At 45.3% G+C, this 27,638-nt stretch overlaps 1 protein-coding gene across 1 annotated transcript in view; it reads left to right on the top strand.

Annotated features, from left to right (window-relative positions):
* Positions 1 to 27,638, top strand: part of RNF213 (ring finger protein 213) — a 52,959-nt gene that overhangs the window by 21,734 nt on the left and 3,587 nt on the right. The window contains exons 27-60 of the mRNA XM_082492030.1: positions 662 to 4,255; positions 5,108 to 5,244; positions 5,565 to 5,660; positions 6,096 to 6,214; positions 6,803 to 6,925; positions 7,636 to 7,709; positions 8,547 to 8,694; positions 9,045 to 9,180; positions 9,618 to 9,806; positions 10,269 to 10,408; positions 10,844 to 10,998; positions 11,309 to 11,521; positions 11,902 to 12,083; positions 12,861 to 12,981; positions 13,092 to 13,192; positions 13,462 to 13,641; positions 14,168 to 14,331; positions 14,426 to 14,528; positions 15,206 to 15,320; positions 16,190 to 16,400; positions 17,389 to 17,579; positions 17,897 to 18,025; positions 18,877 to 18,987; positions 19,231 to 19,473; positions 20,157 to 20,238; positions 20,865 to 20,899; positions 21,234 to 21,328; positions 22,095 to 22,254; positions 22,582 to 22,762; positions 24,852 to 24,946; positions 25,519 to 25,770; positions 26,079 to 26,211; positions 26,910 to 26,993; positions 27,371 to 27,551. Coding sequence (XP_082348156.1) covers positions 662 to 4,255; positions 5,108 to 5,244; positions 5,565 to 5,660; positions 6,096 to 6,214; positions 6,803 to 6,925; positions 7,636 to 7,709; positions 8,547 to 8,694; positions 9,045 to 9,180; positions 9,618 to 9,806; positions 10,269 to 10,408; positions 10,844 to 10,998; positions 11,309 to 11,521; positions 11,902 to 12,083; positions 12,861 to 12,981; positions 13,092 to 13,192; positions 13,462 to 13,641; positions 14,168 to 14,331; positions 14,426 to 14,528; positions 15,206 to 15,320; positions 16,190 to 16,400; positions 17,389 to 17,579; positions 17,897 to 18,025; positions 18,877 to 18,987; positions 19,231 to 19,473; positions 20,157 to 20,238; positions 20,865 to 20,899; positions 21,234 to 21,328; positions 22,095 to 22,254; positions 22,582 to 22,762; positions 24,852 to 24,946; positions 25,519 to 25,770; positions 26,079 to 26,211; positions 26,910 to 26,993; positions 27,371 to 27,551 — 8,273 coding nt within the window. The remainder of the gene's footprint in view (positions 1 to 661; positions 4,256 to 5,107; positions 5,245 to 5,564; positions 5,661 to 6,095; positions 6,215 to 6,802; positions 6,926 to 7,635; positions 7,710 to 8,546; positions 8,695 to 9,044; positions 9,181 to 9,617; positions 9,807 to 10,268; positions 10,409 to 10,843; positions 10,999 to 11,308; positions 11,522 to 11,901; positions 12,084 to 12,860; positions 12,982 to 13,091; positions 13,193 to 13,461; positions 13,642 to 14,167; positions 14,332 to 14,425; positions 14,529 to 15,205; positions 15,321 to 16,189; positions 16,401 to 17,388; positions 17,580 to 17,896; positions 18,026 to 18,876; positions 18,988 to 19,230; positions 19,474 to 20,156; positions 20,239 to 20,864; positions 20,900 to 21,233; positions 21,329 to 22,094; positions 22,255 to 22,581; positions 22,763 to 24,851; positions 24,947 to 25,518; positions 25,771 to 26,078; positions 26,212 to 26,909; positions 26,994 to 27,370; positions 27,552 to 27,638) is intronic.

The raw sequence follows: 27,638 nt of genomic DNA, 5'->3' as shown, positions 1-27,638 counted from the left end.
TCCATTTGCACATATGTGTGTATATAGCTGCACGTGAGTTGTAGAGACTATAACTGTAAACATAGCATAGTAATTCCCTGTTTGTATTGGGTTGTGCTGCACGTGTCCATCACAAAGTGGTGTCCCTGGTGTTGTACAGAGTGATATTAAAACCATACAGTAAATTACACTGTTGTGGTTTTCTTGGGTTGGTAATTTCTGAAGGCCTGTTAGTCCAAGCCTCACTGGCCCATTGTAACATTTATAGGAGACATAAAAATGGAAAATCTAACCTTCCTCATGTTACTTTGCATGTTTGAAAGTACTAGAATATTTATATGCAGCTATAAGAACAGAGTGTAGAAATGACAGGGGTAAATAACAGTTTCTTGCATTTAGTTTTCTTTTTCTTTGAGGTAGCACTGAGAAGGGGCTGAAGGTAACACGGCACTAATGTTACAGGAAGGAGACTGTAGGACGAAATAGGATTAACAGATGTGATGCACTTTGAGCAGAAGAAGTAACACAGTGGGAAAAGTGTCATGGTTGTATAGCCTAACCGCTGTTGTTCAGTTAGGTCTGTGATTTTAGACAAGAATACCATTAAGAACGGATTAAACAAGCTGAAGAAGATTAGAGCTACAGCTTTGTGATGACATTATTTTGTTTTCCTCTACTCCAGATGTCAGCGAGCCAGAAATATAATTTCTTTGATGTGTTCCCTAAAGTAACATGCAAGTCTCCCAAGGAAGTACTAGAAATGGAGACGCTTGGGAACCAGTCTGGGGATGTTTCAGATCCAGGAATGGATGAGGAGGAATTTTGCAGTGAGGCTTTCCAGAGACCTTTCCAGTATCTGAAAAGACATGATCAGGGGTACAATCTGGACACGTTCTGTTACGAAGCGCACTCTGTGGAAGGAAGCCCAGCAGAATGCCTGCAGCAGTTCCTCCTGCACTGCGGAATCACAGATCCCTCCTGGTCAGAACTCCGAAACTTCACATGGTTTCTCAATGTTCAGTTGAGAGACTGTGAAGCTTCTGTCTTTTGCAACCCTGACTTTGTCCAGGACACTTTGAAAGGTTTCAAAAACTTTGTCGTGACCTTCATGATTTTAATGGCCAGGGATTTTGCAACACCCTCCCTAAACATTTCTGATCAAAGTTCAGGAAGGCAGTCTTCCAACCTGGAGAACATTGCAGAAGAAGATCTTCTTCCTTTCCGCATTAGGAAAAAGTGGGAGTCTGAGCCTCATCCTTATTTGTTTTTCAATGAAGATCGTGTGTCCATGACATTCATTGGTTTCCACTTTAAGCCTAATGGCAGCGGTGGTGTTGATGCCATTAATCCTTTGAATGACAGCATTATCAAGAGAAATGTCATGACTTCACAGTTGTACAATGGCTTGTTACTCCAAAGAGTTCCCTTCAATATTCAATTTGATCAGTTGCCTCGTCATGAGAAGCTGGAGAAGCTTTGCATGGTTTTGGGAATCCCCTGGGTAATAGACCCTGACGAGACATACGAGCTCACAACAGACAACGTGCTAAAAATCTTGGCTATTGAGATGCGATTCAGATGTAACATCCCAGTTGTCATCATGGGAGAAACAGGCTGCGGGAAAACAAGACTTATAAATTTTCTGTGCAAGTTACGCAGAAGCTATGTAGAGGTAGAGAACATGAAGCTTGTAAAAGTTCATGGAGGTACTACTGCAGAGATGATTTACGCCAGGATCAAAGAAGCAGAAGCCCTTGCTAAAACCAATAAGGAGCAGCACGGATTGGACACAGTCCTCTTTTTCGATGAAGCCAACACAACAGAGGCTGTAAGCAGCATCAAGGAAGTTCTGTGCGACCACACAGTACAGGGGAAGCCTTTGGTCTCTTGCTCTGGCTTGCAGATCATAGCAGCCTGCAACCCTTATCGTAAGCACACACCAAAGATGATTCAACGCCTGGAATTAGCTGGATTGGGCTACCGTGTCAAAGCAGATGAGACGAAGGATAAGCTTGGGTCTATTCCACTGAGACAGCTTGTGTACCGGGTCCATGCACTCCCACCCAGCATGATCCCATTAGTGTGGGATTTTGGGCAGCTGAACAACTTAACTGAAAAAATGTATATACAACAGATTGTGCAAAGAGTTACTGAGCATGTCCCAATGATGCCGTTTGAAGCAGAGGTAATTACAGAAGTGCTTTTCACTTCCCAGCAATACATGAGGCAGAGAGATGATGAATGCAGCTTTGTCAGCCTGCGGGATGTGGAACGCTGCATGGAAGTTTTCAAGTGGTTTCACAAGCACAGTAAACTACTGCTGACAGAACTGGAGAAGTACTTCGCTGAGAAGAGAGCTCCAAAGAGCACCGTTGAGAGAAACAACATTATCTGGTCCTTGGTGCTAGCAGTTGGGGTCTGCTATCATGCGTCTTTGGAAAAAAAGGAGGCATATAGGAGTGCTATCAGCAAGGTCCTTCCAAAACCTTACGATAGCCAGAAAAAAATTTTGGAAGAAATCTCCCTGATGCAGGACTTATTTCTGAATGGTGTGCACCTCCGAGATACCATAGCAAGAAACTTGGCCTTGAAGGAAAATGTCTTTATGATGGTCATCTGCATTGAGTTGAAAATCCCTCTTTTTCTTGTTGGGAAGCCTGGGAGCTCCAAATCCCTTGCGAAAACCATTGTGGCTGATGCCATGCAGGGCCAAGCAGCTCATTCAGATTTGTTCAAGGACCTGAAGCAGATCCACCTAGTGTCTTTTCAGTGCAGCCCTCTCTCCACTCCAGAAGGAATCATAGGCACTTTCAAGCACTGTGCTCGATTCCAGGAAGGGAAGAACTTAGAGGAGTACGTCTCAGTGGTGGTTTTGGATGAGATTGGGCTCGCAGAAGACTCTCCCAAAATGCCCTTGAAGACTTTGCATCCACTTTTGGAAGATGGCTGCATAGATGATGTCCCTCTTCCTCACAAAAAGGTTGGCTTCATCGGGATTTCCAACTGGGCTTTGGACCCTGCTAAAATGAATCGAGGCATCTTTGTCTCACGGGGTGACCCCAGCAAAGAAGAGCTCATAGAAAGTGCGAAAGGGATTTGTTCCTCAGCACGAGGGGCTTTGCAGAAGGTTGAACAGTATTTTTGTCACTTTGCGGATGCATATGAAAATATTTGCAAGGCCCAAGACAGGGAGTTCTTTGGTCTACGTGACTACTACAGCCTCATAAAGATGTTTTTTGCCTTAGCTAAGAGCTCCAAAAGCGAGCCGACACCTCAAGATATAGCTGAAGTTGTTCTTCGTAACTTTGGGGGCAAAGATGATGTCAATGCCTTGGAAATATTCACCTCACAGTTACCAGAAAAAGGAGAAATACGTGCTCGCGATATCAGTAGAATTGAGCTGGTACGACAAAACATTTACAGCAGTGTTCAGGACGGTGATTGCAGGTACCTGCTTGTGTTGACTGAGAATTATGCAGCACTGCAGATCCTCCAGCAAGCTTTTTTTACTGCCCGGCAACAGCCAGAAATTATCTTTGGCTCCAGTTTTCCTAAGGACCAAGAGTACACCCAGATATGCAGGAACATCAACCGTGTGAAGGTCTGCATGGAAACTGGTCAAATCGTTGTGCTCCTCAACTTGCAAAACCTATATGAAAGCCTCTATGATGCCCTCAATCAATACTACGTGTACCTTGCTGGCCAGAAGTATGTTGATTTGGGACTGGGCACCCACCGGGTGAAGTGCCGAGTGCACCCAAAGTTCCGTTTGATAGTCATTGAGGAGAAAGATGTGGTATATAAGCACTTCCCCATCCCGTTGATCAACCGGCTGGAGAAGCACTACCTGGATATCAGTACTGTCCTGGACAAGGGGCAAAGAGAAATTGTGAAAGAGCTGAAGAAGTGGGTGCGTGAGTTCACCGCAACCAATACAGAAGATCACCTCATAAGCAAGCAGAAATACAGCCCTTCTGATGTGTTTGTGGGCTACCACTCCAATACCTGTGCCTCCGTGGTCCTGCAGACAACGGAAAGGCTGAAACCAGTGTGTCCTCCTAGCGAACTCCTGTCCTGCGTGAAGAAAGAAGCCCAGCTGGCACTGCTGAACTGTGCCACCCCGGACTCTGTGATCCGCCTCTGCAACTCAGTGGGTTTGTTTATGGCAGATTCTCTGGCCAATATATACTTCAAGCAGCAGCAACACACGTCTTTTGCAGACTTCCTCCGAGCTCACGTCCACGCTGGGTCTGGGTACCAAACGGTCTTTACAGAGGTAGGTGTCCTCCAGCGTCCTCTCCAAACCCTCCCAGCTTGCACTGAGGTTTATACTGCCAGGGCCGCGCTACGGCTGCACCCGAGGGAGCGTGGTAACAGCCTTGCCGCTCAGCGCCCAGGTGTGCAGAGGTGCGTGTTTCGGCAGGTGTGTTACTGCATCCTGAAGAATCTCATACCTCCACTATGCACGAAGCAGTGTGTGATGCTCCCTGGCAAGTGGGGGTTTTAAGTGAGTTTGGGCATCTCTTTACTTTGAAAGGAGTTCTGTCTCCATGAACATAGCCAGCAAACCAGAAAAAAGTTGTCAGGAGCCTTTGAACTCTCATTTCTTTGTTTCTGCCTCTGGTCTTAAAGACACAAAAGCTTTTAACCCAGCTAAGCCACAAACAGCCAGAGATCTTGTGGGCCTTTAATGGGTTTACTTTTGCCTAGTACCAAAGCTAAAGAACTTCAGCTGCGATTGGCTGGAGAATTTCTCTCTCCTGCCTCCCATGGAAACAACGTGCTTTCTCTGGGGGCTGGAGTTGCTGCTCCCTGCGAGCGCTGCAGGGAGGGCACGCTGCAGGGGTTCACGAGAAGTTTCTCAAAGCCTTGGCTGCCCCTTCTCGGCTGCCTCACTGCCTCGTCTCTGGCAGCACCAAGAGTCATTGTCGAGCTACCCAGCAGTGGCCCTGGGTTGGTGGAACAGCCCATGTTGACCCTTTGCCTACTAGCAAGGCAAATAAATGTGTTTTTTGGGGTGCAGTCCAGCTCCACAGCAAGTTAGCAGCATCCGGGAGCACAGATGAGTAAGTGCTGCCTTCCTGCTGCATTCCTGAGCAAAGAACAAACCTACATCTTGCACTCCCAGGTCACCACCTTCTCGAGGCTTCTTACCAGTGCTGACGCTGCGTGTCTGGAGAGAGAAGTACAGGGTAAAGCGCAAAGGCCTCAAATCCTGTTCCTGCAGCAATTTGACACAGAGTACTCATTCCTGAAGGGCATCCGGTGAGTCTGGGTTTGCATTATTCCGCTCTGAATAGGACATCACCTGGGGGGAAGATGCGTGGGCAGAACGTTTGGAGTAGCACATGTGGCAAAGGGAGGCAAGAGCCCGTGCTGTGCTGAGCAGTGGACTGCCTCGGTGCAAACTGCATTGGCTCCATTATACTGAGGGGGGTTTTGAAGTTACACCATCTCTATAGGATCGGTGCTTTAATCTCCTGCCTGCAGCCGACAAAGCTGATGTGGAGTGATTACTACTACAGTCTTTAATGTTTTTTTTTTTACCCTTTGTGACTTCTTTAAAATCCCCTTTCACTCTTCAGAGATTTCCTTGATGCCACATCAGGAAATAAAGTCCTTATTATTCAGACAGACTTTGAAGATGGCTCTCAAAATGCCCAGCTCATTGCCTCAGCCAAGTAAGTCAAGTGTGAAGTGGTTCCCAGCTAGCTCTTCTGCTTGGGGACTCCTCACCACCGTTTGATTATTAGTGCTGTTTTGGGGATTTCGGAATCAGGAATGTGTAATCCTTTGTTTATTCTGTAGTAGAATGAATCTAGAAGCACTAATTTTATTTCAAATAATAATTCATAACCCAAATCAAAACAAACTAGGATGGGTCAAATTACCAGACAATCCCCTTTGAAATATGAGTTCTTGCCATGGGCTGCAGAAGTCCTGAAGAGCTGAGTTTCAGGGGCATCATTCGAGGCATAGCTCGAGGTGGCGGCTCAGCAGAGCCAGATGGGAGGAAGGGCTGAGTGAGTCGCTTATGTCTGTACGGGGGAAAGAATTGTGGCCATGAAATTTTGTCTGTCTTTGATCTGTCAACAGCATTTCCTCTATTGTTGTAGATACACTGTTGTTAATGAAATCAACAAGGTGGACCTGGGAGAAGTCTCTGTCTTTGTTTACTTTATTATGAAGCTTTCCCGGGTGGAAGGAGGAACATCCTACGTGGGATTCCACGGAGGTGGGTCTGGCCATCTGTTGCGCCTCACTCTTCAACCAGCAAACATACCAGAGCAACGTTTCTCTTGTTCACCTTCCTTTTTAATGCTTCAAATCTGGAATCAGTGCGTCCTGTGGGTTGTCAGAGCTGCTCCCCTTACCCACGGGGACTGCCCCTGGGAGTCACTACCCTGGAGTCCCACTCTCCTCTGTGAGAGCACCTTGCCTTGCCCTCTGATGGATGAGTCCTCTTTCTAGTCAGCTGGAGAGCAGCGAACAAACACAATGCTAACTGCATTGGCATATTGTCCTCCGTGCTGATGTGTTCTGCTTTCAGTGGCAAGGTTCCTGCTGTGTGTGGTGGGTTCTAAGAGCCTCAAAGCCTGGGTAGCGTGCATGCCCTGTCAGTCAGGGTAGTGTGCGTTGGTATGTTCAAAATGAATTGCTGCTTTCCCTTTCTACATCAAGAAGTGAGAGTAAGTGAACTCTGAATGTGAACTGCTAGCCCACAGGTACTGGGAGATAATTCTTGGGAAGCTCTTCTAGAAGAGCATGCTGCAGGCATGAAATGATTTATTTATTTTTTGTTGTTGTTGTCCGCTGCCTTTAGGACTGTGGCAGTCAGTGCATATAGACGATCTCCACAGATCCAAGGACATGATCTCCGATATGACTGCCTTGCAGAACCTCACCATCAGCCAGATGTTCTGTGAGGATTCGGGTAAAACCAAAGGTGAGCTGCATGCTGGCTGTGCCAGCCAGCGGTGTTGATATGCCGGTGGGGAAAAGGGGAGATGCAGCCCCAGACTTGGTGCTAGTGGAACTTTTGCCTGCTACAACATATCTAATGATTTTCCCTGCTCAGCATCAGTTTTTTGTGGGGGTCACCACATGGCTACCAACTTGTATTTGTATTTAGTTCGTTACTGCAACTTTGGGTCATCAAGTAAGTTAATTTGGTAGTTTTCCCTTTTTCTCTTGACAAAAATGTGGTATTTGCACAGCTCAACACCCTGAGTACTCTGTCTCAGCATGGGAGGCAGCAGATGCTGCGCAGCAGAGAACACTGACAAGGAATCACTCCAGAGAATATCACTTGCGTGTAGGAATATCACTCATATCTGTAGGAAGGTTACAAAAGACTTTTTCTTTCCCCTCAGTTTTGTTCTTACACTTTTTCCTTTCACCATACTGCCCTACAGGATTCTGTTAGAGCTTAGTGCATTAGCTCTGAGTGTCGTATTTCTTCCAGTTCTTGCTGCATGAAGCTTGACAGCCTTAGCAGCTGTAGCTGTGTTGAGAGGTGGATCTCAGCTACTCGTGCAGGTGCTAATGGATCTCTGACAGATGTTCTGCTACTCTGGGATGCAGTTGCTAAAAAAACTCTTATCTGACTGATGCAGAAGTGTACTGCATCTTTCTAATAAAAATTCTACACCTTAGTTGTAGCTCTGCCTGTGAATGGAGAAGAACAGGAGGAAAACGAGGTGGAGGTGTCAGAAGCAGAGCACTATGAGGTCAGTTCAGAATACATTTGTTTGCTTCTCAGCTCTCAGTATGGCTCTCTGCTCCTTGTCATGCATAGGTGCCATGCACCTTTTGTATCCCCATTCACTTGAAATCCATCAGCAATATTATTTGCGTCATGAATGTTAATGATGAGACACAAATTCCTCCCCCTGCAGCCCAATCTAAATCAGCATCATTAAAGAAGTAAACCATTCTAAGGACCCTCTAATTCCTTAGTTATTTCATACTCTTAATTTTTAAAAATCAGCTTTAAAAGCTTCTGTTGTCTTTCTGCACCCTGAAGCTGAGAACTGTGATTCTGTGCCTGTCACTCCAGCTGTTTGTGCTTTCTGATTGAGGTGTGCCTTTGAAGCCATCTTGGAGCTGGCTGTGGACTTTGCTGCGTTGCAGCTATGTTAAGACTGGCACCCATTCCCCTGACAGCATCGTCTGGAGGATGCCCAGTATGAGGGTGACTACATGTGGCTTTTGCCCCTCTAGTGCCTAAGCACCTCCCAGAGAGGGCATATTTTCCCTGGTCATGTTTATAATTTCCACTTTTTTCCCTGAACTGCTGAATTTTCCCCCATATGAATCTTACAGTAATACAAATGCTGTGTTGCATGCCAATTTGAAAGGGCCACAGAAGTTGCATCGTGTACTTGATAGCAAAAGAAGAACTTGGATTTGCATGCAGCCTGAGATAAGAGGAAAATTGGGAGATGGGATGGAAGGGGCACTGGCCCTTTCTAAGAGCACTATAATTGTTTTAAGAGGGATGTGTTGGGGGCAAGGGTGTAAAACTGAAGAGTAATGAACTCTGTTTTCATGCTGTTCCTGGGAAGAGTGAAATCCTGGACACCACTGTACTCCTGAGGACCTGTGTACAAAGTGCTGTGGGGATGCTACGGGACCAAAATGAAGATCTTAGTCGAAGCAGAAAGCGAATTAAGATTCTCCTTGGCCTTCTGTCCAAAGAGGATGACTTGAAAGGTACGTGCTCCCTGGCTGCAGGAGGTAGTGTTGCTGAGCATCCAGGGGAGCACTGAAACACTGGGGACCCAAAGGTCAGTGGTCTGTGCTGTAGCGTAGACAAGGTGGATATCCCAGGCAATGTCCCAAGAGTGTGTGTCTGTACTCCGGTCTGTCACTCCTTTGATGCTTTAGGGCTTTTCCTGAGTTCAGGTCGTGACTTTTTCTCTGGCTGTGCTAGTTCTGGTGGCTGGTTTTTCCCCAGTTGTCTGATTATTGAAACAATTGTAAAATGCTGTGCTTGGTGTGATATTTGGATTTGGATCCTATGCCAATGGAAGAGAAAATGCAAGTCCCCTGTTGTTTTCTAGCCTCTTTCCTGAAGATAACAAAGGCTCGTCTGTCCAACCTTTTGAAGAAACAAGAAGAAAATTCCCTTCACCCAAAAAACTGGGTGCTTCGGGAGGCTTCCAACCTCAGTGCTCTCCAGGAGGCAGGCACCTTCAGGTGAGGACAGCAGCAATATCTTGTAACCTGCAGGCTTCCAAGAAAAGTCTACAAATGGCAACTGTGCAGCAGAGACAGCAGTTTTGTGTAATCTGAATATTTGCAGTGTTAGTCCCCAGTCTGTGCTGGAAACTCTCCGAAGGCAGTTTTGTCCTCTCCTGGCTCTTGAGGGAGGGCGACTTACAGCTGAATGGGCTCTTCTGGGGCAGGAATGCATGAATGCACAAGTGCTTTGAGTGGAACAGTGGGATTACAGGCGAGCCACGAGTGAGAGAAGTGTAGGGTGTTTTATTGGTAGTGTTTTTTCTCCTGAAAAGCAGGATTAGGACATTCTCACATGCAAATGTCAGCATTTTTTCAGGACAACCACCTCCTGATTTGCTGATACCATTGCTCACCTTCCCTCTGGGTTTCTTGGTCTCTTTCTGCCCCCGAAGGCACACCTTGTGGAAGCGAGTCCAGAACGTGATCACTCCATTCCTGGCTCTCCTGATTGCCATCATAGACAGAAATGGCAATCTGGAGCTGTTGGTCAGGCCGGCAGCTGAGTGGGTGACAAACCTGTGGATGTTCATCTTCAGTGATACAAAACTTCTGACTGTCCCTTACGGTGTGGGTAAGAACAGGTGAGCCACTGGAGAGAGCAGCAGGAGGGCTTGGCTGCCAGCACTGAGCCCAGTCCAGCACTGGCTTTAAATCCACTTGGGAGATTAACACTGTTGGTTGCTCCCCTGTGCTGTGCCGAAGGCAGCAGGGCAGTTCTCGGGGACTTCAGAAGTCTGTTTTTTCTACCTTATCCCCAGTACTCCTGGGCTTTGCTCTCTAGCTCTTGGCATGCTCACACTTCTTACCCAGCCCTTGAAGCCCATGTATCCTGCCATTACAGCCCTTCTGCCAGGGAATGCTTACCGAGTAAGTCCTAATGCTACACCGTTGGCAGGATGAGCTGTATTAATGAGTCCTTCACTTCTTTCCCTTTCCCTTATCCCCTTCTAGGGCTAATTTCTTGCTTTCTGCAGCTTCCTGCCTCTGTTTTCTGCGTTTCCCAGGTAAAAGCCCAGTGCATTAATGACCTTTTAATCTCCTAGCTCTCAGCCAGAGATAATTCTGGTGCAGAACAACATGATGGTGTCTGCTGACGCTGGGAATGAGATGCCCTTCAGCTGGAGGATAAAGGAGTACTTGGATGAGATGTGGTTGGAAGCTCAGTACATCCAAAACACTGAAGGTGAGGGCCTGGCTTGAGCTTGTGACACAGAGCATCTCCATCCACCTGTCCTGTAAACTCTGGTTTGTCGCTACTGTGCCTATAGGTTCCTGTGACCCTGGAGTCACCTTCAGTCCCTCTGTGCTCATATGAGCCAGCAGAGCTTTGTGCAACTGGCTTTTTCTTTGTGCTTCTCACTGTTGGTCTTTCTCACTTATTCTGTGCCCTTGTATTCAAAATGCTGTGGAAATGCCAAGAGTTAATGACAAGGTGAGATTCCATAAATACAGCACAGGGCTGAGAAGGCCTGGCCTCAAATCCCTTGTTAGTGCTCTGAATGAGGGGAGTGCTGTATGCATCCGTGATTAATTAGGTGTCAGTCTCTTTAGGATAGAAGCTATGTCAAACCCAGCCTCCTCCTAATATTCAGCTTTCCTCTGCATTCTCATTTTCCAGACCAAGCTGAGAAGTTTGTGGAGATCTTCCAGAAAACTGCACTGGGAAAATTTCTCTCTGCTCTGACTGAGGAAGAAAGGCAGATGCTCTTCCAGTGCTATGTCACAGACTTTATTGTCTTGACCATTGGTGTGTCCTCCCTAGACGAACTGCAGGTCAGTGTCTGGAACAAGAGCTGGAAATCCTTTGGATGGAGAGAAGAGCATGATGCCTGTGAACACGCCCTTCTGTGTCAATCTTGCCTTTCAGACAAAATCCCCTTCTGAGGCAAATAGCAAGGTAGCCACAAAGCAGATGCATTGGAAGCTGACTTCCATAGGACCACCTATAACAATTGACACATCATTTAAGGCCATCTTTGTAAAGCACTGATCCTTTCAGAGATTTTTGCCAGGATTTCCAGTACAAAATGAATTATAAAAGTTCTTTTTTAATTTTTATTTTAACTTTTTTCTAAACTTTCAGTGTCTGCGAACTGCGTTCTTATCCTGCATAGAGGAATGGAAGGCAACATCTCCCAGAAGAGAGGAGACGGTGCCATCCTTGCCTTGGGTCCACCTTGGATACAACCAGTTCAAGAGCCGCCTGCAGAACTTTTCTAGGATTCTGGCTGTACACCCCCATGTAGCTGACTACCTTATTAACCAGGAAGGACATGGAATACCGCATTCAGAGATGGTAGAGTCACTACCAGGCATTTTGTGATCCTCAGCCCTAGCAGAGAGCTCTATCTTTGCTGAATTAGCTAGTGTTCAGTCCCCTCTTGGTTTCAGCAGTAGTAAAGTGGGAAGCACAAGCTCAGTCAGGGTCCTCAGTATTAGGAATAATCTGCTATGTTATCATTTGATTTAAGATAGTTTGCCCTGCTTGTGCATTAGTTAATAGGATGTGCTAGTGATCCAAGCCATGAGCATGAGAATTCCAGAGCTTAAGATAATCAAGTAGAACTTTATTCAGTAGAACACATGCTATAGCAAACCAGATTGAGAGCCTAAGGTTCATAAATAACTCTGAAATGCAACTGTTGTGTTATACTTACACCCTGTGTGTGTGTCTAGGTTTTGGATGTGTTAGCTGCAATTGTATGTGCTGAAGAGCTGGAGAATCAAGTGGAAACAGCCCATCCAGAGATCTGGCTGCAGAAAGTGAAGAACCTTCATATGCCTGTTGAATTTCTTTGTAAAGAGAAGGATTTGCAGAGCAGTGGGAGTCGGTGTCATCAGCTGCTAAAAGAACTCAAGTATGTACCACAGATCTGCTCACAATCTCATTCTTTTGCCTTGCTGTTAATAAGAATATTAGTACAGGCTGAAAGCTGCTCCGTTGATGCTTTTCTTAGACGAAGACTTTGCAAACCTTTCCACATTCCTACTAGACTCAATTACATACCAAGCATCAAGAACCAGTTTTTTTCCCCCCCTCATCTCACGTAGATTCTCCCTCTAAATCTGACAGTATCATCCAGTACATTCCAGTGGGGCTCAGGGGTTATTTAAAACTTTCATTAGGTTCCTGTTAACTAGCAATGTCTCTCCTCTTCATCCCATGTGCATAAAGACTGAGAGAGATGGGGAACTTCACTACATCTACGATGGAGTCTTGTGTCTGGGAAGACAAGCCCAGAGAGCTACCCCAGTTTCTTGCAGACCTTGTTTACTTTAACTGAAGTGAAGAAAGAGTAGTTAACTGTGATTATTTTTTTTTAATTACTTGATACAGAAGTTAGAGGTATGATAAGGTCTTTGCGGTGGTCCTAGTTCTGATGCAGTGCTGTCCACAGGACAGGCTCCTATGCCGTAAGCTCGCTGTGTTAGGTGCTGTTGTGTGTTTTGTCCTTGACAAAACGCCAGGGCTGATAACCAAAAGGCAAAGCAAGAAGATGCACAAGAAGTCCACAAATGCTGTAGTGGTGAGCATGAAAAGCAGCGAGATCATTAGAGTGAACCTGATGTTGGGCTTACATTCGTGCTCTCGGCTCACAATTGCACTTCTTGAAATCACGTTTTCCTTCCCACAGAGTCTGCTGGAACCGGGTTTTCTCCATGTCTCTGTTTGTAGAACACGTGTTGTTTGGCATCGACACTCTGATGCCAGAAGTTGTGAATTTAGTGAAAAAATATACTTTGCTTCTTGCCAAGGTAAGCAAAGATGTGATTTCACCTCTTCCCTGTTTGCTTCTGCTGATAATGTGAATTTTTGTCTCTGGTGTTAGAGCTGAGTCATTTAGCTTTGTCCTTCTCCTCTGCAGTGTTTTCAGCACGATTCAGACATGAAGACTCATCCAACTTTTGTTGCAGTGATGAAAGTACTGTGCCAATGTAAAGAAGAAGTCAGCAACAGGCTCTACAGGTAGTGACATTGAGACAAGTCACAGGGTCCAGTAGGAATATTGCCTACGCTGCCAGCAGGTTCTTGGGCGTAAGGTGGTGCTGCATACAATGCAATGAAAACCAAATGGAGAGCAATAACTTCCCTTTTATGCTGCACCCTGAAGCTAAGCAGTTAGCCGACAGGTTTTACACTATCTCCTCTTGGTCTAGTTGCAGATTAACATCTTATTAAAGGGTTTTGGTAAGACCACATGAACAACTGTGCTCGTTACTGTTTCTGAATCACAGATACGATCTGAAGTCATGTCCGATCTGCTTAAGAGAGCCGAAGGATCCAGTCTGCCTGCCTTGCTACCACGTGGTCTGTCAGAAGTGCATCAGAATATGGCTAGTACCAGCGCAGATGCATTGTCCATACTGCAGAGTTGCTTTGGAGGATGTTAATTTAAATGTCTCTGTGGAGCTCAGGTACTCCAGCCTGTCTCAGGTGGAAGCGTTGCAGCGGGGCCAGTTGTGTGAAGAAATTCTGATTTGCAGAATTCAACTTCGTGGAAGTTGTCAACACAAACAGAATGGGTGGAGGGAACTCCGCTCTGCTCTTTCTGGAACTAGAATGAGTCCTGTCCGTTTTCTGTTTATTGTTTCAAAAGAAGGGAGGAAAGCTAAAGCACTTTAGCTAAAGCTAAAGCTAAAGCACTGTCAGTGGCTGAATCGGACGAGGGAACTGCTTGTTGCCTTGGATCGCTTTGTGATATCTTATCAAAAAAATCTCGGTAAATGTATCTGGCATCACACTGCCATTTGTGATCGCAGTTGTCAATGTGATACAGCCTTTGCAGACAATACTACTGAAGTGTTGCACAAATCCAGCATTTTGGAAAGCTGGAAAAGTATCTCACCTCAGTGTCTTTTGCCCGTGTCTGCTTTGCTTCATCCATTATTTAAGTGGTTCAGTATTTGAACATTGTCCTAATGCTTTTTACTCTTCCCCTAGAGATGCCATAGCAAGAAATGCCCTGTTCCGGCAGAGATGCAATAATTTCTTCATAGACATGGTCACTACCATGTGCTTCAAGGACAATGAACCCCCTGAGCCAGAGGTGATCCAAGAGCTCCTTAATCTGCTGTTTGTTCACAGAAGCCTCCTGAAAGGTTCAGGTGAGCTCCCTTCATCCTGATGCTCAGCCTCATGGAGCTGATTCTCTTGCCACTTTCTCTCACTGCCCAACTTGTCTTTTTCTTGTCTCCACAGATCACCCTGCTATCTACACAAAATTCCTGTCCCCATTTAACGATGAAGTGGATGAAACTCCCATCATCCGCTCAGTAATGCTGAAGCTTCTCTTGAAGTACAGGTGAGCACAGGCAGACAACTGATGGCTGTTACACTAGGGGATGGTTCAGCTTTGGTTTTCATGACCTCAGCAAACCGTTGTTCTCCTCACTTCCATGCTATTCATTGAATTTTAATCATTACAAATGAAACTTATCCCGCTTCTTTGTATTAGTTATGCTATTTGGCGGGCTTGCATGTGGCTTGTGTTGAAGTGTCTGACCAATCTGTGCCAAGGTTTACCTAGCTATTCTTAACCTAAACCTGTGCCGAACATGGGTGGCTGAGTGATTGAGATGCTCCAGATCAGCAAAGCAATACTCCTCATCCACAGACATTTAATCAAGAATGATCTTTTCTATGCTTAGACAGACCTCTCCATTCACACTAGCTCTTCCAGCCTCCCTTTGCAGTCAGCGCACAGAAAGCCATTTCTCAAGTGTGACCATCTCCTAAATCAGATGCCTAAAATAGATCAGATGGCTTATGTCCTACGAATGCTAATTTAGCATTGTTGATGATAGAATCTAGACGACATCTTGCAAAACATGGCACAGTTGCTTTTCCGTCTTCCAGATGGATCCAGAGTGACCCCCACCTGTCACACGGACATAACTAGTAGTTTGATCATGATTTAGAACATAAGTAGTAGCCGTCAGTATTGCAGCTGTGGTAAGGAGGTGTTTCTCTCTCCTGTAGCTTCAATGAAGTGAAAAATGACGTGCAAGACTACCTGTCCCGGGTAGAGCACAACAAGATCCTAGAGAAAAATGATAAAAAAGAACTCTACTTGCTTTTTGTCAACTGCTTGGAGGTAAGAGTGCTGGGTAGGTAAGAGCTGGGCAATAAAACTGTTGCAGGAATAAAAAAGCCAAGAATAGAAATTCTTCTGCAATTTTAGGCAAGTTTCTTGTGCGCATAACTGGCTGCCCAGCTAGAAAGCCCAAAAGGAAGATGATGTCAAATCACCTCATCAGAACCTGCTCTCCAGTAACTAGCCTTGCTTTCCGAAGGCTTCTTTCTCTTGGACACCTTGGACAGGTGTCGAAGTGTTAAGTGAGGCCCAAGAAGACTCAAACTCCAACATAGGAGTGCAGCAAGCAGGGCCATTTCAGTTGCAGTAGTCCACTACTCGACTACTTTCTTGTACTCACAGACACTTTGTTTGCAAAGCCTTAGATTATTATGCTGTTTGGATTGTTCCCTTTCCTCCCCTTGCATAACTTTTAATGCTTTGGACAACTTTAAATGAACTTGGGAGCATGGTAGCGGTTTCATTTCTTATAGTTCTCATCAAAATGGTGACTTTGTAGATAAGATCAAAATGTGTATTCTTGCTAAGGGAAAGACAGGTAGAGCTTGGCGTCTTGGAATGTGTGGTGTGTGTTTCAGTATGCGTGTGGCCAGTCAGCATGCTCGTAACTCTTGCTCAGCTACACACTTAGGAAGTACTGGGGAGAGCTTGGGCGTCTTGCAGAAGAAGGTGGTTGGTGATGTGGCAGAGGTTTAGGTTAAGCACCGGAGAGGTGACAGGGAGGAGCTAATGGCTTCGGGGTGGAGGGTGCCGTGAGAGACATGAAAGTTTAATGTGCTTACTGCAGTGAGGATGCATCGGAGGTATAAAGTACCAATGCACAGAACATCTGATTTAAGCGGTTCTGCAATATTCTGGCCCATCTTTAGGATTCCATGTGTGAAAAGTCTGAGGGCAGCCTCGGATATAAGCATATAAACTATCTGCCTGGAGAGAGAGGCTTTCCAGAGAACTATCTCCCAAAGAACAATCAAGAAACTCCTCAGGAATCATCCGTTGAATATCTGCAGGCAGTAGCCAAAGTCCGCTTGTACCTGAGTAAGGCTGCAGAGCTACTCTTTGACTTGCATGAGCCCACAGGTAAGTCTAATTATTCGGCTATCAAATGGAAAAGCTGTGTACAGAGCAAAGTCACCACGGGAGACAGGCTGGACACAGCCATTGCATCTGTGCTGTGCTAGAACTTGTTTTGATGCATAGCCAAAAATGAGTGCATCAGCTTTCTTCTTTTCGCTTTCGTAAGGAGCATCAGTCATTATTTGTCCTCTTTGCCATGTATTAGAAGTGCTCTATAACTAGTAGCAAGGCTGTGCCGGTGACCCCTAGGGTGTAGTTACAGAGCAGTTGCACCTTTGGAAGGAGATTTATCCTCCAGATGCTAACAATTAAATATTATTTAGGACCAACTAAATTGAACTTTAATGAATAAATGAATAAAGTATAAATGATGCTTCGGATACGTGACCACTGTAAGCCTTATTGTTTTATATGAATGAGAGCTCTGCACAGCTAAAAAGGATGAAGAGATGCTTTAAAAAAAAAAAAGTAAAAGCAGTTTTGAACTGATTTGCTGACCCAATAAAGCAGAACAGTGTGTGGAGACTCTCAGATACTTACAGTCCATGAAGCATCAAAGTGCAGTAACAAGTAATTCTAAGGGACTTCAGTGTCCAGCCCTCGCATCGAGGATGTCAGGCTAGCGAAGTGCATCCCAGGAGATCGTTCTTAGGGAGCACCATCGCCTTGGCAGTTGAGACAATGGAAAGACGTTACTGAGCAAGATGGAAGAGCTCTGAGAATGAACCACCAGTAAATGGGAAAACATGTCCTTGAGAGAAGGAAATAGAAGTAGAGTGTGCCGTCCTCTGTCGAAGAAATGAATCATTGTCTAAAATCTGGCTGAGGAAACACTCTAGATAAGCATCTGAGGAAGAGAGAGCTCTGAACTTCTCCTGTGTAGTTAGTGCTGGTAAAAGGAGCTTGGTGTTACAGCCAGTTCTGACAGAAAAGTTTTACAAGGTAGGATGTGGTTTTAACCTTTTTATTATTTCCCCGCCCCCCTCTCCAGAGCAAGACCAGGTAGAGGAGAAGCAGCGTTACCTGGCAAATGTGAGGAGATTCTGTGGCCTCGCTAAGAACAGCTGGCATCACGTTTACCTGGTCCGGAAAATTGCTAGTCAGTATGGGATGGAATTTGCTCAGAAGCTTGTCACAGAGACAAAGTTTAACTGGGTGTTCCCAGTGGAAATTCTGCAACAGGTAAAGAAGAGGTGTCTCCTTGGAGATAGCTTTGGTCTCCTCTTAGTCTTCAGTTTGTGCTGCTTTGGGGTGTTTTTACTGTTGCATGGCTCTAGGGTCTCACCGCAGCGGGAGTGGTTGTGAAGGTGACTTATCCTCACTCTCTACGGAGTGTCTTACGGCACTGAGAAGCCATTCGGATTGCCATGCCTGCCTGCCTGCTGCCTCTTTGCGAAGGCTGAAATGACACAGTTCTTGGGAGGAAGAGGGGATGCTGGCTTATCCAATGGCTGGTTAATAATGTCCACAGAGCTCACCATGGGCTTTTCCCTTTGTAGGTACAGAACAGCCAGTCTAATCACATTGATCGTTACCTGGCATGTGGCAAGAATTACAGAGTCCTGCGTGATGCCGTGGGGAAAGCCATGATTGAGTGTAAGACTGAGGGTCTTCTAGAAGCAGAGAAGGTACGGCACGTTCTCCTCACCATAATCCTACTGTGGGTTCTGGATGGCCAGTGTTTAAGCTCTCTGTGTTTCTGTCGGCAGTGTCAATTCCAGTGGAGATGCCTGGCTTGCCTTTGCTTGGAAATTGCTGTGGCTTATCCTGTCAGACACATATATGTCTGCTTTACTTTCGCACCTGTGTTCTAGCATACGTAACTGAGGTTATTTGTGTTGGTTGCCTCATCTCACTTTTCTCCCCTTGTAATGTATCACAGCAGTTTATTTTACAGTAAGCAATACAGGCACCTTGTAGCCAACTGACTGGAGAGTAGGCAGATAATCAAAGAAGCTTTAAGCCCCCTCCCTGCCTGTCCATATCTGCCTAGCCTTGTATCTTGCCATGCAAAAATCCAACATGTGATTTCTGTGTAATTGTGACCTTTTTCCGATATGTATTTTGTGTATGAAAATCTTCAGGAAGAAGTTTGCAAACAATGCACCTTTGGTTGTCTCAGTACCATCTATTATATGCTGGTTGGGACTTTTTTTTTTTCCACTTGAGTGTTGATTTGATTTGAAGGAAGGTGTGTACATGTTGCTGCCTAGTGACATCGCAATTCCAATTGGATGTTAGAAGAATAAAATACTTGAAAGGCTTCTGATGTAAAACCCTCAATCAGCTAGAGTGCTATCAGATTACTCATTTATGGCTTGAACAGCCATTTCAGCTCTATCCCCTCCCATTTGTGGGGAGAGCCTTACCACGGACCTGCTAAAGCCTGTACATCCAGTAACCAGCTGAAACCTTGTCAGACTTTAGCTGTGACAACTACAGCCTCTTCTGCACCATATCATCAGTTCTTCTTTTCTAGGCGTCGAGCAGTTCCCCGGCTGTTCAGTCTGTCCATCTGCTCCTGGCTATTTTCAGAGAGGTCACTGCCCTGTACGGAGTTAGTGACTCAAATCTTCATCCCAAACAGCAGGTAAGATATTTCAGTTTGGGAGTTTGTGACAAATATGCTTCATTGATAAGGATGAATGAGATTTAAATCATTGGTGGAAGAGCCTTTTGTTCTTCCGCCCCGCTTACAATTACGTCCTGATCAGAGCAGACTGAAAATGTTTTCAAAGCAGGGGCAACACAGCACGGGAAGCAGCTGATAGTCCTCTTCAGTTTGGTAAGCGACATCATGCTGGTTTTATTTCTTTTAAATATGTGCTTTCAGCAAACAGATGCTATGACTAAGTTCATCCAGAACTCCCAAGTCCTGAATTCTCCAGATGTGCAGCACTTTGCAGCTTCTCTTGTGATGAATGTGCTGCCGTCACTGACAGTGGATCTTCAAAGCTTCAGCCATGATGGAGCACTGATTGAAATGGCTGTTCACACCGCAGCTGTCCTGCTGTGCGGGCAGAACCGTGTCCTGCAGCCCCTCAGGAATCTGGCATTCTCTCCGTGCACCATGGAGGTAAAGAGATTTAACTCAGATGGCAATTCAGCGTATTGCTAGTTCTTTCATGTAGCTGCTAGATCCTCTATAACCTAAGCTTTCTTCACATCGAAAGCACCTCCTTACTGTTTTAGCTGTGAATTACTGATGTGTGATTATTTCAGTGTTGTTGGGATTAATTAGCACAACAAGCAGCTCTGGACTGGTACCTTTTCAAGGTAATTCTGCGTCCTGAGCAGTATCAGGCAAATGCTTTTGCTGCTATTTGAGTGAGCAAGTCTGAAAGCATTTGGCGGGTCATGCTGTGGTGCTCCAGAGGGTAATACGCTGTGTGCTCTAGAGGGTCATGGCTCATGGAGCCCTAGGCTGAGGCAGGGTGGAGGGATCTGCTGCTCTACCACTGGCTCTGCAGGGCGTAAGGGAATGTGCTGGTACACACCGGGGTACACCAGGCCACTCCGAGAGGAATCCAGTTCAGGATGTCTGGAGAGTGCATATGCAAGGCTGATCAATGTTGACAGTTCTTAAGAGTGGATTTTCAAAGGCAGAATTTGAAAATGTGCATGTACGTCATCTGCATGACCTCTGCTTTCAGACGTCTTCTGTTCCCCATCATGAATAAGGAACCAGTGAGCAACTGCTACCGGAAAGAACAGATTTATATATTCATTTGTCACCTTTTTCTCCTTTTTCCTCCTTAGCACTCTTTTCTGCCTACAATGCCAGAAGATATAATGGCTCAGGCGAGGTCCTGGGAAGGAGTGGCCTCTCTGCGCTGGTACAGTAAGTGCTCCTGACTGGGTCTGAAAGAAATTGAAGGATAATCCTTGGGTTTTGCATGAAACTGTTCTAAATGTGAGGACAGACACACTCCTTTTCTCAGCATGAATTATCCTTTGTAAATTAAGATTTATAGCTACTGTTTATGGGAGTAACACACTACAGTGATTTTAGCTTCTGTTTAGTCTCCAGTTGATAGCCATTTACAGAGTTTGAGAGTGCAGAAGACCTGTCCTGTTACTTCTGGCAATGTTAGTGGTGTGAGCTGAAGAGGAGCACTTTGCCACCTTCCTGGCCAGCTTTCAGTTCTCTGCTTTCCACAGTAGGATCTTACCGCAGACTGGGAATCCGGGGCTGGGAGCAGTCATGCTTACCCGCCCATTTGGTATTTGGTAACAGAATCTTTCAGGCTTCCATTCCTTGTTCCTCAAGGAGAGAAGCACTGAGAAATCCCTTGGGTTCCCATGTGAGTCTATTGCTCCTTTGAGCTTTGGGGCTGTCAGTGCTTTTGATTAGATCTTGAAACGTATTTCTTGCTCCAAGATGATGGTCCCTATGAAAGGAAAGAACAGGGGCTTTATAAATGTCTGTTTTATAATACTGTCCTGTTTTTTTCTCTTTCTTGATAGCATGTCCAAATGGCCACCCCTGCGCTGTAGGAGAGGTAAGAATTTGAGTTTGGGGGGGTTTAAGCAGGTGGTGTTTTCAAGAGTAAACTGTTTTATTTTATTGACTGATTTTTATGTTCTATTGCACAGTAGTTCATTTTCTAAATTCTCTATATTACTAATAATTTTGCCATTGTAATGTAAAATTTAGAATAGTTCTAACACAGTTTATACCATAAATCTAGGAAACAATAGAGGCAGAGGTCCATTGCCCAGTACATAGCGTTTTTTTAATTAACCAGTTAAAGCTTGTATTTTTGTTTCATTCTTTTTCTCTGCTGGAGTGGCTCTTACTCAGGAGTTCAGTGTTCTCATTTTGCTTTTTGCTAGTGTGGCCGCCCCATGGAAACGAGCCGCTGTCTTGACTGTGGTGTCCAAGTTGGAGGAGAACAACATAAACCACTACCGGGCTTTCATGAATTCCAGTATGCTTTGCTTCATTAACCTTTTCAGTGGTAAATGATGTAGTGCTTGCCTGTCATGCTTTCAGGGCAAAAGGTACCAACCACTTCACACTGCTACCTGAAAGGTGGCATGTGGGATTCCCCGTTAGCTGGGACGTGGGCCTCTGAGGAGAACAGGCTCAGCTGTTAGGAGTGCTGGTATAACTCTGAATTTGCAGAAACTGCTTTAACATAAGATCTTGTCAAGCTGCTGGTTTAGGGTTTTTCATCTCCCTGCTTATCCAGGCTCATATAGCTTCTGTGGTCCTATACTAACATATAGTAATAGCCAACATTTTCTTAAATGGATCAACATGATTGAAGAACTTCTACCAGAGCTCCAGTAACTATAACTTGTGCTCCCTCCTCCTCAATTCTCTGGATTAGCACTTGCAGCTCTTGTGTAAGAATGTTAAAGTTACTAATTCTAACAGCAGTGACTTCTCATCTATCCAGCACAGAGCTGGCTAATCTTGCCCTACAGGGCTGGACGCTACCTCTTTCATAGAAAATTTATTAGGAAGAGATGTCCAAGGAAGAGTATTCAGCCAGCAAAAACAAACAAATCAGCTTATTTGGGTGCAAAACTTACCGGAAGTCCTCATTCCCCTGTAGCACTTTTAATTGGCAGATTTTATGGCATTCAAAGAACTTACAGGTCAAAAAGACACTATGGGTATCAAAGACATCTCTTGTGTGTTTTTTGTCAAGGCAAAAAAATAATATATTTATATACACTTTCCAACAGGAGTCATGAGGACAGAACTCAAACTGGCCACATACTTGGAGATCCACAACACAGAAAAACAACGGGAGTGTCTGATCGGGCCATGTCCCCAGTTGTCTTCATTCTGATACGTTTGCTCACACATTTGACAATGTTGCTGGGAGCCACAAAAGATCCTCAGGTATCTTCCATTAATAGTTCCAAGTGGCCACATGAAATGTAGTGAAACCTTTGTATGCTGGTCCTTTTCATCATATTGCCAAGTAACTAGGGCAGTCTTTCAAGATGCAAGACCCAAATTCACTTCCCTCCTTGCCCAGGAGTAGTTTTGGTTCCTTCATGCACTTGCAAGCGCACATATAGACACATACCTGCCTTTATTTGTTCAAGTGGCAGGAATCCTGTAGGATGGAGTTGAGACTTTCTGGTAAGACTGTAGCTCTGCATACCTTGTGCTTGAGCTGGATGTTATTGGCTATGCTCGTTCTTCCCTTTTGTTTCTCTTTAGTCACTGCAGAAGATTATCAAGCCACCAGTGCACAACCCAGTGAGTTTCCTACAGCAGCATATTCGGGAGGACTTGGCACAGCTGACAAAAATTTTGGGGAAGAGTGTGGATGAGACTATCAACATCCTTCATCTTGTCCTCGGCAGCCTCCTCAAGGACCCGCATCAGCAACCAGGCCAGTGTAAGGAAGACTACCCACCATATCACCCTGCAAGCTGTATCAGCATTTCAAGGGCAGGAGTTATTTAGCTGCTCTGCTAATAGACCGTTCCCAACAGGCAGTAGCTGAGCTTATTGGAAGTGGTCAACATGGATTTACCAAGGGTAAATTATGCTTGACCAATCTGATAGCTTTCTATGATGTTATAACTGGTTGGCTGGATGAGGGGAGAGTCGTAGATGTCATCTACCTTGACTTTAGCAAGGCTTTTGACACTGTCTCCCATGACATCCTCATTAGGAAGCTGAGGAAGTATGGGCTAGATGAGGTGACAGCGAGGTGGATTGAGAGTTGGCTGTGGGACAGAACTCAGAGGGTTGTGATCAGCAACACAGAGTCTAGTTGAAGGCCTGTAACCAGTGGTGTCCCCCAGGGGTCAATACTCGGTCCAATTTTGTTCAATATATTCATTAATGACCTGGATGAGGCGACAGAGTGTATCCTCAGCAAGTTTGCTGATGATACCAAACTGGGAGGGGTGGCTGACACCCCAGAGGGCCGTGCTGCCATCCAGCATGACCTGGACAGGCTGGAGAGCTGGGCAGAGAAGAACCTAATGAGGTTCAACAAAAGCAAGTGCAAGGTCCTGCACCTGGAGAGGAAGACTGCAAAGCACCAGTATAGGTTAGGGGCAGACCTGCTGGGAAGCAGTTCTGAGGAGAAGGATCTGGGGGTCGTGGTAGACAGTAAATTATCCATGGCCCAGCAATGTGCCCTTGTTGCCAAAAAGGCCAATGGAATCCTGGGCTGCATAGGGAAGAGTGTGGCCAGTAGGTAGAAGGAGGTCATTCTCCCCCTCTACTCTGCACTGGTGAGGCCGCAACTGGAATACTGTGTCCAGTTTTGGGCTCCCCAGTTCAAGAGGGACAGGGAACAGCTGGAGAGAGTCCAGCGAAGGGCAGCTAAGATGATTAAGGGCTTGGAGCATCTGCCTTATGAGGAAAGGCTGAGAGCGCTGGGACTCTTTAGCCTGGAGAAGAGAAGGCTGAGGGGAGACCTTATTATGGCGTACAGGTATCTAAAGGGTGGGCTGAAGGAGGATGGAGCCAGGCTCTTTTCAGTGGTTCCCAGTGACAGGACGAGGGGCAATGGGCACAAGTTAGAACACAGGAAGTTCTGTTCAAACACACGGAAAAACTTCTTTACGGTGAGGGTGACAGAGCACTGGCACAGGCTGCCCAGGGAGGTGGTGGAGTCCCCTTCTCTGGAGATTTTCAAGACCCACCTGGATGCAGTCCTGAGTGATGTGCTCTGGGCAATCCTGCTTTGGCAGGGGAGTTGGGCTAGATGATCTCTAGAGGTCCCTTATAACTCTGAAACTCCGTGATTCTGTGATTCCGTGATGAGGAAGATCCGGAAGTTTGAGGCTTGTTTCTTGCTGTAGGCAGTGAAGAATTTTTGATCGTTCACTTCTCTTTCCATTGAGTATGTGGGGTTTGCAAGGTTTGGTGCATAATTCCGAAAAGTAATTATTGAATAAATAACCTCATGATACATTGACAGAGCTTTCAGCTCACAAGCAGAGGTAGCTTGTGCAGTAGCTCATGCTGTGTATAATCCATATGCTGCCCTCTAAATGACTACCAAGAAGCTATTTGGTAGAAGAGGAATGGCAGAATATGGTTCATGGTGGAATCTGGAGTTCAAGTTGGCATGAGTCATTGCGTCATACTGGGGATTTATATGCAATAGCCACATTTTTAGTGTGACAGCACAAATTGGTATTCCAAGCTCTGTTCTTTGGTCTGTCATTGATCATGGTCTGACCTTGGACAACTTGTTTAACCTTTCTGGGATTACAAATTACTTGTATAAACATCCACATCATTCAAACAAATGATGGGACTGAAGCTTCAGAAAACCTGAAGTCACTGTGCTGTTTTAGCTCTCCAGCTAGACCAAAGTACTTGTTTAGCTTCTAAGACTTCTGTAATTGCTCTTGGCTCATCAAGCTAACTCGTAAGGATGTCACATGTGGAAGCTTAGAGAATCTGTGCTTGCTTTTAACTGAAATATTGCAGATGTAAGAGACTAAATATTCCTGTTGCAGGGCCAGTTCAATTTGATGGTGTGCTGTCCACCAAGGTGAATAGAAATAAATGGGAAGAAATTGTTGCAAACACAGTTATTGTTCCTGAACTGGAGGTGAGAAATTTGCGGTATAAAATTTCAGTAGTTGAGCAGTTGAAAATCCACTTATTTGTAAATCTGACCTGCTGTAATATCTGTACTACACTTTTCACCCAGCTATTCCTAAAGCCAAGCCATCTGTGACACATCTGCAGGTTAGCTTTAGTTTGTAAGAGTCAGCAAACTTTATTCTACCTGTGGAAATGAGTATCTGAGACTAGAATTGTGCTATGATGATTTTGTATAGCCAGAAAAGCAAAAATGTCTTAACTCAGTTGAAAGTATTTGTCCAAGTGGGCATGTGGTTGCCCCAAATGCATCCTGTCTGCCTTTTTTTGCCCCCATATACAACATCTCAAGAACGGAAGATCTGTGAGTTGAATGAGCTGGAGAACAAAAAATAACTTTATGGTATAAACAGCTGTATTGCAGTATGTGCTTTATGTGCCCTCCCTAGGAGTTCTTCTTCCGCTTTGACGTATTTGTTCATCAAGCTATTAGGGAACTATACTCTAGTGGCAGTTCAACATGGCAGGACACTGCCAATTCTGATATAATTTCCTTTTTTTTTTTCTTTTTTAATGCAGGATTTGGATAAAAAACTTCTGAAGTTAAATAGACAGATACAAGAGGATGAGAGAATTTCTTCCAATCCAATAGTGAAAATAGTGTATGGTGATCCGGTAAACTTCCTGTCCCAGCTGCCAAAGGACAGTCACATACATCATTCCAAGATGTGGAGCTGCCGAAAGAGGATTTCAGTGGAGAACCTGGGCCATGTAGTCCAGCAAAAGAATGCCAAGGACACCGTCCCTCTCCTTTGGAAGTTTCTGCAGAAGGTGGGTGAGAGACTGCAATGTTCGGAGATCAGCTCCCAGTGTCACAGGCTGGCTGAGGTTGGAAGGGACCTCTGGAGGTCATCTGGTCCAACCCTCTGCTCAGGCAAGGGCGCCCAGAGCCAGCTGCCCAGGACCAAACCACCGTTTGATTATACAGTGTCTTTATTCTTGTAACTTTCTATAATCTTGGGAATGGCACGTGTAAAGTATATTTTTCTTTTAAACATTTTTAAAAGTAATTCCACAAAAGTATGCAAAGCTGGTTTGTCCGAGGACAACCTTGCTCATAGTCCCCTTTCCTCTTCCAGGAACCAGAACTGAGGCTGGTTAAATTCTTACCAGAGATTCTGGCTCTGCAGAGGGACTTGGTGAGGCGATTTCAGAACACCACTGATGTCAGGCACTGCTCAATCCGAGACTTCCTCAAGGAACCCCTCTCAGGTGAGAAACCTCTACCAAAACTAATTAGTGAAACAAAAAGCACTGGGTAGTCCGGTTGAAAATGAAAGTGAAAACTTGTCTTGACCTTGCAATCTTAAGCCCTCATATTTCCCTTTTAACTCCCATCCACATGAATTGGAGACCTTAACTGTGGAGTTATGCTTGGAAAAGTCATCAGATGGCTTTAAAGATAATTAAGCACAGGAAGGTTGTTCACAAGGGGTGGGGACTCTGCTCAGAGATAGGCAAGATAAATCCCTGAATGCAGCAGTGGGTACGTTGAATTTTTAAGCTCTGCCCTAGAGTAGGGCCTGCCAAAGAGGTGGAGTAGATGTCCTTCCCTTCCATTTGTGAGCGGCATACAGGCACTTTGTAGCAACTCCTTCAATTGTACTTAAGTACAATTATTTATGTTTTAAAGTACTTATGGAGAAGTACTTAAAAGTCAGAATCAGACCAAGGATCCATCCAGCCTTGTAGCCTGGGCCAACAGCAGTCAATACGGAAGAATACAGACAGAGGAAATTATTCAATTTGATAATATTAGAAAACTGTTTAATGTCTATTTAGTCTCTCTTGATCGGTTTGAGCAGTTGCCTAGAGTTCAGTGATGTGCTTTGAAAATTCATATATTACAGAATTTCATGCTGTTGCCAGTAAAAGCTGTTTCAAGGGTCTGTCTTTCCGTTATTCCTCAGATGTGATGAGGGACCTATTACAGAGGAGAGTGAATGTGTTTCTGTCTGTTTGGAACAAGCTGAGAAGCTCGCTGGACACCAATGGTAAGTACCCTTCTTTCCCAGCACTGTTCTGAGAGTGATGGAGACAAGAGCTTGCCGGCTGTCAGACAGTGCTCCTCTACTACTCCCCTTCGGCAGTTCCAAGTTCCTCCCATCAGTGATGCTGAGACATATCCTCAAAACTGGCCTTGGCCATTAAAGGTTTAAGAAGATCTGGGTGCAAATGGAAGAATTTGTTTCACTCTTGTAGTAGTCTCACCTGAACTTGCTCTCTTTAATGCTTATAAGTAATGGAAAGAGCGCTGCTTTTTCCAGGTTCTGTGCTTTCTCCTGACCTGGGTCGGCTCAGGAGAGGCGTGCTCATCGTGGGCTGGCTCTGGGCCACCTCAAGCAGCAGTCTTCTCTGCCTTTTATTTCAGGGGAAATTAAGCTTCCTAAAGGCTACTGTGATGCTGACCTGACCCTGGACAGCGAGCTTGAGGTCCTTCTGCCACGTCGCCAGGGCCTGGGCCTCTGCTCCACAGCCTTAGCCAGTTACCTCATCAGTCTGCACAATGACTTTATCCACTTGGTGAACAAACACACCAAGGAAGATGATAGGTATGTTGCTATTCCAGCTACGCATTATTTTTTTTGGCTCTGTTGTATTACTTGCTACCACAATCAGCTTTCCCTGCTTCATGAAGG

Source organism: Vanellus vanellus, assembly GCF_965231255.1.
Source record: "Vanellus vanellus genome assembly, chromosome: 17".
Classification (NCBI taxonomy): Eukaryota; Metazoa; Chordata; class Aves; order Charadriiformes; family Charadriidae; genus Vanellus; species Vanellus vanellus.
This window is presented reverse-complemented; position numbering and strand designations above follow the sequence as displayed.